Source organism: Haplochromis burtoni, unplaced genomic scaffold (genome assembly GCF_018398535.1).
Source record: "Haplochromis burtoni strain Fernald_Lab_line unplaced genomic scaffold, NCSU_Asbu1 Contig_13, whole genome shotgun sequence".
NCBI classification, from domain to species: Eukaryota; Metazoa; Chordata; class Actinopteri; order Cichliformes; family Cichlidae; genus Haplochromis; species Haplochromis burtoni.
Genome location: NW_024582374.1, coordinates 1,549,815 through 1,558,033, shown reverse-complemented (window position 1 = coordinate 1,558,033; position 8,219 = coordinate 1,549,815). Strand labels below are relative to the sequence as shown.

Below are 8,219 nucleotides of genomic sequence, written 5' to 3'. Positions count from 1 at the left end.
TTTTTTTTTTTTTACATGAACTATGTTTTCCTAGGTTTTCCATGTGCCGCTGGAGGAGCGCAAGTACAAGGACATCAACCAGTTTGGGGAAGGAGACCAAGCAAAGGTTTGCGTAGACATCATGCATAAGACCGGAGCTCACCTGGAACTCTCCTTAGCAAAAGATCAGGGTCTCTCCATCATGGTGTCTGGAAAGTTGGATGCCGTGATGAAGGCCCGTAAGGAGATTGTGTCCCGACTGCAGACTCAGGTTAAGAGATTTGCCTTTTATTGGTTTTCTTAAATGATAAGTTGCAGACTGTGGTACCAACTTTGCCTTCTAATCTAAACCAACAGGCTTCAGCTAGTGTTGGCATCCCCAAGGAGCACCATCGTTTTGTCATTGGCAAAAACGGGGAGAAGCTTCAGGAGCTGGAGCTCAAGACTGCCACCAAAATCCAGATCCCACGACCTGACGACCTCAGCAACCAGATCAAGATCTCTGGTACCAAGGAGGGGCTGGAGAAGGCAAAGCATGAGATCCTGTTGATCTCTGCTGAGCAGGTAATTTACCACCTCACGCCAACACCTTTTTTTTTTTTTTTTTTTTTTTTTTTTTAGGATATCTGTATATAATTTGTTCAAAGTTTGTTTTATAGCTCTTCCAAATCTGATACATTAGCAATTTTCCTCTTTTTAGGACAAGCGTGCTGTGGAGAGGGTGAACATTGAAAAAGTGTACCACCCATTCATCACCGGTGCCTACAATAAGCTAGTGGGCGAGATGATGCAAGAGACTGGTGCCCGCATCAATGTCCCCCCTCAGAGTGTGAATAAGACTGAGATCGTCATCACTGGGGAAAAGGAGCAGGTGGCCCTTGCTGTGACTAAGATCAAAAAGGTTTATGAAGACAAGGTATGCAAATAAGCACTGAGAAATTGTGTCCAGACTGCAGCAACAGTCAGATTTTCATATTTTTCTATAGCTGGTATTGCGGTTTATCATCTAGATTGACGCCAGTAATCGTCCTGCCCTGCACATTGTGTTCCTTTGTCCAGATAAATGGCACAAAAAATGAAAATATTTACTTTGTGCAAAGTCCCTCACCTTCTTGTCTGTCTTGTAGAAAAAGAACACCACCACTATTGCTGTGGAGGTGAAGAAGTCTCAGCACAAATATGTGATCGGCCCCAAGGGAAACACCCTGCAGGAGATTCTGGATAGAACTGGCGTCTCAGTTGAGATCCCACCTTCTGACAGCAGCTCAGAAACTGTCATCCTTCGTGGAGAGCCCGACCGTCTGGGTCAGGCTCTCACTGAAGTTTATGCCAAGGTACATTTACCATGTGAAGACTGGTAATGTTAAGAGTTATTTAAACATATGAGAATTGAGGAGTAACGACAGCATTTTTCCTTCTACAGGCAAACAGTTACACTGTTTCCTCGGTCTCAGCTCCTTCTTGGCTTCATCGTTTCATTATTGGGAAGAAGGGCCAGAACTTGGCAAAGATCACTCAACAAATGCCCAAGGTGTGTTAAATGCTCTTAAATAAAGTACTTTAATTTTTTTTAAACCTGCTTTTAACTTCTGTCTCATGTATTTTGAATGAAGGTGCACATTGAGTTCACTGAGGGAGAAGACAAGATCACCCTGGAGGGTCCTACCAAAGATGTGCAAATGGTGCAAGGCCAGATTGAAGCCATGGTTACAGATTTGGTAAGTGTGTTGAATCTTTAGTCACACAGAAATTTGTCAGGCTATGTTTCTCCCTGAAATTGGCTGATAGGGAAGCCTGTCACCTCCCTGTGGCCTTACACACGGTAATGAAAACTGTAAGCTTCAGCGAAATTTATACACTTGTGTTGTAAATTTTTGTAAAAGGCTGTAAATGTGTTTATTTCTGCTGTAAAGTTGAACATTTTTAAATGTTTAAATTTGAAGTCGTATCAAGTGAGAATGAGCAAACCTTAAGTGCTAGACAACAAGCTCTTCATGATTTTTGTTGTTTTGATAGGTAAGCCGAATGGACTACGCAGAGATTAGTGTGGATCCCAAATTCCACCGTCACCTGATTGGAAAAGGAGGTGTTAATAGTGAGTATATTGCTGTCAGATGCTGCTGCAACAACAACAAGGAATATTTTTCTGAAACAATGCATTTACTTATTAATTTAGTCAACCGGATCAAAGAGGTGCACAAGGTGACTGTCCGCATCCCCCCTGATAATGAAAAGAGCAACCTGATCCGCATTGAGGGGGATCCCCAGGGTGTGCAGGAAGCCAAGAAGGAGCTGCTAGAGCTTGCGTCACGCATGGTTAGTTCAAGCTTCAGTTTAGAGGCAAAATTCTGCAAATGATTTCCTGTTATGTCTCTAATTGCATGGTTTCACGTAGGAGAATGAGCGTACAAAGGACTTGATCATCGAACAACGTTTTCACAGGGCCATCATTGGCCAAAAAGGGGAGAAGATTAAGGAAGTGCGGGACAAATTCCCAGAGGTGAGCTGTAAATCATCATCGTGGTTGTTTCTGTTTTGTTTTGTTGTCCCCTTTTTTTTTTTTTTTTTTTTTTTTTCTTTTTTTTTTTCTCTCTCCCCTTCTTCTTCCCTCTGCTTTAACCTTGGAAAATGTACTCCCTTACCTCTAAATGTTTGTTCCAGGTCATCATTAACTTCCCTGACCCAGCACAGAAAAGTGACATTGTTCAACTTCGGGGCCCAAGAACTGAAGTAGAAAAATGTTCAAAGTTTATGAACAAGATAGTGGCTGAAATGGTAAATCTCAGTTTGACTTGAAGTTTAAAATGCTGTGCTAGTGTATTTGTATTTTATTGCAGCGTTGAAGTGTCATTAAGTGTTAACCTTCAGTGATTCCTTTGGTCAGGTGGAGAACAGCTATTCTGTCTCAGTCCCCATCTTCAAGCAGTTCCACAGAAACATCATTGGAAAAGGAGGGTCAAACATCAAGAAGGTACTGCACGTTTTCTGTTTCTGAATTCACGTTAAATCGGCGTGTTAATTTGTTTTAAGTTTGATTTGACACCTCCTTTATTTTTTGCTTTGTAGATTCGAGAGGAAACGAACACCAAAATTGATCTGCCTGCTGAGAACAGCAATTCAGAGATGATTGTCATCACTGGGAAGAAGGCAAACTGTGAAGCAGCACGGACTCGGATCTTGGCCATTCAGAAGGATCTGGTAGGCACTCATTTTAGCATGTGTGGGGATTTTTTTGTTTAAAATTTTTTAATTTATTTATTTATTTTTTTAAAATTTAAACTAGGGTTGTTTTCAAATCTTGTCTTGTTTGCTTTAATAAATTGTCATGTTGTCCAGGCAAACATCTCAGAAGTGGATGTGTCCATTCCCTCGAAGCTGCACAACTCCTTGATTGGGTCGAAGGGACGTTTGGTGCGATCCATCATGGAGGAGTGTGGCGGCGTGCACATTCACTTTCCCACAGAGGGCTCAGGGATTGATAAGGTCACCATCAGAGGCCCTGCAGAGGAGGTGGAGAAAGCTAAGCAGCAGCTGCTTGCCTTGGCGGAGGAGAAGGTTTGTAAATATGTGTCTGAATTAAAGCTGAACTTTTGTTCAACTCATTGTTTTGAAGTTGTGGGGTGAAGAGAATGAGAAGGTAAAAAGGCAAAGAGATCCTTTTGTATTAGCACATGCTGAGCATTTGTTTCGGTCATCCTTTTAGTCGCTCGCAAATGGCTAAGAAAATGTTTCTGAAGTTTGATTTGGTTAGTTATTATCCCATTATCAGGGAGTTCATGCATTTCAGTTGGAAAAAGACTTGAACAAAGACCTTATGTAGTTAAAAGCTACTTGTAATAAATGTCAGCCTAATTTTATCCATTTTGTTTTCCTTAGCAAACAAAGAGTCACACTGTTGAGCTGCATGCAAAACCAGAGTACCACAAATTCCTTATTGGGAAAGGTGGTGGAAACATCCGTAAGGTTCGTGACAGCACCGGCGCCAGAATCATCTTTCCCACCCCTGAGGACAAAGACCAGGAACTCATCACTGTGGTTGGCACCGAGGAAGCAGTACGGGATGCACAGAAAGAGCTGGAGGAACTCATCAAGAGTTTGGTAAGATTTCAAACGAGTTCTGTCAACAGTTGGATGAAATGAACCAACAATTCGGTTAATTTTTTTTTTTTTTTTTTTTTTTTTTTTTTTTGTTACAGGACAATGTTGTTGAGGACACTATGAACGTTGACCCCAAGCATCATCGCTACTTTGTAGCCCGCCGTGGCCAAGTCCTTAGGGACCTTGCTGATGAGTATGGTGGGGTTATGGTGAGCTTCCCCCGCACAGCTTCTCAGAGTGATAAAGTTACCCTTAAAGGAGCCAAAGAGTGTGTGGAAGCTGCCAAAAAACGCATGCAGGAGATTGTGGAGGACTTGGTTAGTAGTGTTTTGTTAAGGGAAGTCTTTCTGTTTATTCTCCTCTTTGAAATGTAACAAGCTTTTCTTCTTTTTATTTTTCAGGAGGCTCAAGTGACTATGGAGTGTGTAATTCCTCAGAAGTTCCACCGTTCAATCATGGGTCCTAAGGGCTCACGGATCCAGCAGATCACTAGAGATCACAACGTGCAGATCAAGTTCCCAGAACGCGAGGACCCACAAGGTAAATAGTAAAGATCTGCAGTGTGTCTATTACTTTAGTTTCTGTCTTAATATAACTTTCATTATGAGAACATTGATATTTTTATTTATTTTTAAGTAACACTTTATTTAAAAATAAATAAAATAATTGTACTTAGTTTTGAAACTGATGGTTGATATTTTTAGCCAACAAAAAGCATTTGGGCATGTACATTTATTTATTTATTTTTGAATACTCTGATTTTCTTTTAGCTGCACCTCCTGCTGAGGCTCCTGTCCAGGAGAATGGAGAAGCTGACGGTGAAGTGAAGGAGCCAGTTGATCCCAACGCACCCAAGAAGTGCGATGTGATTATAATTTCTGGACGCAAAGAGCGGTGCGAGGCTGCCATCGAAGCACTGAAGGTTGGACTTCATATTCAAGCTCAGGAATGTTAAAAAGCAACTTTTTGAAGAACTACAGCTAACTGTCTTCCTTCTTTAGGCCCTGGTTCCTGTAACTATTGAGGTGGAAGTGCCTTTTGAGCTTCATCGCTACATCATTGGACAGAAAGGAAGTGGAATTCGCAAGATGATGGAGGATTTTGAGGTGTGTTGCAGATGTCTATATAGGAATGAAGGAGCCTTGATGTTTTACTGGATATTTGATCTGGCATCACTGTCTCTCTCCAGGTTAATATTCAAGTGCCTGCTCCTGAGCAGCAGTCTGATAAAATCGCCATCACCGGCTTGGCCAGTCTTCTCGACCGCGCCAAAGAGGGCCTCTTGGAGCGCGTCAAAGAGCTGCAGGCCGAGCAGGAGGATCGGGTTAGTATTTGCTTACTAAAATGCATCAATTGTGGCACTTGGTGTGTGAGGCTGAACTATGGTGTCTTTATTTCTGTGTTGATGATTTATAGTCAAATGGTGCACTAATCTTTTCAGATTAGCTCAAAGGGCACCCTTATCATAATCCTCAAGTGAACAAAGGGCTTAATAATTAGTCTTATCTTAGGCAAACATCAGGTTGAGTAGTAGTGGGAAATGGCCAGCTGTCAGACTTTATGAAATTCCAACCCAACATTTTGCCACCTTTTCTCAAACCCTCTGCAGGCACTCAGGAGTTTCAAGCTGACCATCACTGTGGACCCCAAGTATCACCCCAAGATAATCGGCCGCAAGGGTGCCATTATTACAAACATCCGCACTGAGCATGATGTTAACATCCAGTTCCCAGAGAAGAATGATGAAAACCAGGTATGTCTATGGCTTATGGTATTAAATCGAAATGGGCTTCCTGATAATGGTGCTCTATATCGGGCCAGATGCTTGGTATAAGGGTGTTGTTGTCTGTGTGGGTTTTTTTTTTTTTATTTTATTATTTTTTTTATAAAATTAATTCTGCTGTGTCTCCATAGGATCAGATTACTATTACAGGGTATGAGCACAAAGCCATAGCTGCACGAGATGCCATTCAGGCCATCGTGGATGAGCTGGAAGAGATGATCTCTGAGGACATCACCCTGGACAGCAGGGTCCATGCTCGCATCATTGGCGCCCGTGGCAAGGGCATTCGCAAGATCATGGATGAGTTTAAGGTGAGGATGGTGAAACGAGAAGGTGTAGGTAGCTGCTCTACAAATCTGTGTATAATGACAGAGACAAAGAGGTGTGGGGGGGAAAAATCCTCTCCCCCCCACACAAAAAAAACTATCAGAAGGGAAAAGGTTAAACCTGCCAGACAGCACAGTCACAGCTGTGCTCACATACAGAAATGAATGATATTGTAATTAGTGGAATAGGTCATTCCAAATACTGCACTTTCTGTATTCTTACAAACTTTAACTTCTCTTTTAAACTCTTCAGGTTGATCTCAGGTTTCCCCAGAGTGGAGCTGCAGACCCAAACCTCGTGACAGTCACCGGTCGCCCTGAGCTTGTGGATGAAGCCATCGACCATCTCCTCAACCTGGAAGAGGAATACGTAAGCTTCCCTCTCCAGATAATGTCCAAAACAAAAAGTGCTTTGTGTGAGTTAATTGGTACTTACACGGTTTGTTTTGTGTCAGATGGCAGATGTTGTGGAAAATGAGGCAAAGATGGCTTATATGAGGCCTTCTGGCAGTAGCGCTGCTGCTGCCGACGAACAGCGTGGCCCATCCAAAGGTTTCGTGGTGAGGGAGGCTCCCTGGGCTACTGCCAATGAGAAGGTGAGGGTCTTCTAATATCAAGGTCAGAAATCTGCAAAGTGGTCACGCCCTTTTCTTTTTAAATCCTCATTTTCCTTTTTTTTTTTTTTTTTTTTCCCCCCCTACTCTTAAGGCCCCTGATATGAGCAGCTCTGAAGATTTCCCAAGCTTTGGAGCCCCAGTGGCAACCAAGGCCTCACCCTGGGGACCAAAGCGCTTCTAAGCCGTGCTGCTACAGACGGGCCTGAAATTAACCAACACAATCTACCCCGTTATTCTCCCCAACCCCCTCTTGACCTGGACTGACCGCTGACCCTAAAAGTCTTCAGTTCTAAGACTGTCATCCTTCTGTCTACTTATCTCGGTCTAGCCTCGCAGATTCAGTCTAAAAGTGTTCTAAGATACTGTAATTGACTTGTGAGCTCTGTTTCTGCATTAAATACTGTCTTATGCTTAAAAAAACAAACAAAAAAAACAACCCATTGTTACGGTGAAGTCTACAGTCTGTAAAAGACCGATGTTTAAATGTTGATTAGACAAGACATTTTCATTGTGGTTTGAACTGTTATACCAAATTCAGTGGTGGCCAGACATGAGGTTCTTTTTATTTTATTTTTAAATTTTTTTTTTAAAAATTTAATTTAATTTTTTTTGAGCTGCCCTTATCTTAGTTGCCTTCGCAGGGTGGGGTGAAGCAATTGAATTGCTGCTGGTGACCTATTCAGACATGAAGCCTGACCAGCGAGGCCAGCTGTTTCAGTATCCCACCCCTCTCCTGCCTTATTCATGTAGCTGCGTGAAAATTGTCAGTCATTAGCCCTCAAGCACACTCTAGTGGTTGTCCTCCGTCACGTCGTTCCATTTGCTTGTAACTGTGCTTCTGTGTATACTGTCAAGTAGTGGCATGTACCTTGTAGCCTTATGAATTGGTGAACTTTTCAAAGGGGGTGTGGGAGTGGAGGAAGGGTAGGGAAGGGGGCGGGGGGTGGTTTTAGCCAGTGCAGAATGGCACCTACTCAAACTGCCAGATGCTTGGAGATCATGCCAGAACTAAACCTCTTGCAACACTAGGCCTAGAGCTCCAACGTATCCAACCTCACACTAACTGTTGGACCTATTTTTTTTTTTTTTTTTTTTTTTTCTTTTCTTTTTTTGACATTCAAAAGTAAGTCACTCTACAAAATAAAATGACTGTGTGTTTGTGATCAAAACGGCAGACCATCGTGTGCCAACTACCTGTCTAGTGATGTCCTGTGTTACTCATCCTCTGTATTGGGTCAGTGTCCAGTCCTTTTGTCTTCCAGTTGCTATGCAGATTGCTCTGTTAAATAGCAATGGCCCTTTTTATTTTTAATCAGCCTTACAACTAGAAAGATACAAACCAGGTAGAGATGATGTTGAGGTGCATTTTTAATGGACAACTGGAAGGTATGTCTATTGTTTCCTCAAACTCTCGGG

At 42.4% G+C, this 8,219-nt stretch overlaps 1 protein-coding gene across 1 annotated transcript in view; it reads left to right on the top strand.

The window, feature by feature from the left end:
- hdlbpa (high density lipoprotein binding protein a) overlaps nt 1-7,912 on the top strand; it is a 16,847-nt gene extending 8,935 nt beyond the window's left edge. Inside the window, exons 5-28 of the mRNA XM_005919780.2 lie at nt 35-250; nt 337-543; nt 680-895; nt 1,107-1,313; nt 1,403-1,510; nt 1,593-1,697; nt 1,996-2,074; nt 2,156-2,295; nt 2,375-2,479; nt 2,641-2,754; nt 2,864-2,950; nt 3,046-3,177; nt 3,316-3,534; nt 3,856-4,077; nt 4,176-4,394; nt 4,479-4,617; nt 4,848-4,999; nt 5,079-5,183; nt 5,267-5,401; nt 5,687-5,830; nt 5,992-6,171; nt 6,440-6,556; nt 6,642-6,782; nt 6,895-7,912. Coding sequence (XP_005919842.1) covers nt 35-250; nt 337-543; nt 680-895; nt 1,107-1,313; nt 1,403-1,510; nt 1,593-1,697; nt 1,996-2,074; nt 2,156-2,295; nt 2,375-2,479; nt 2,641-2,754; nt 2,864-2,950; nt 3,046-3,177; nt 3,316-3,534; nt 3,856-4,077; nt 4,176-4,394; nt 4,479-4,617; nt 4,848-4,999; nt 5,079-5,183; nt 5,267-5,401; nt 5,687-5,830; nt 5,992-6,171; nt 6,440-6,556; nt 6,642-6,782; nt 6,895-6,984 — 3,579 coding nt within the window. The 3' untranslated portion in view covers nt 6,985-7,912. The remainder of the gene's footprint in view (nt 1-34; nt 251-336; nt 544-679; nt 896-1,106; nt 1,314-1,402; nt 1,511-1,592; nt 1,698-1,995; nt 2,075-2,155; nt 2,296-2,374; nt 2,480-2,640; nt 2,755-2,863; nt 2,951-3,045; nt 3,178-3,315; nt 3,535-3,855; nt 4,078-4,175; nt 4,395-4,478; nt 4,618-4,847; nt 5,000-5,078; nt 5,184-5,266; nt 5,402-5,686; nt 5,831-5,991; nt 6,172-6,439; nt 6,557-6,641; nt 6,783-6,894) is intronic.
- The last annotated feature ends 307 nt before the right edge of the window (nt 7,913-8,219 follow it).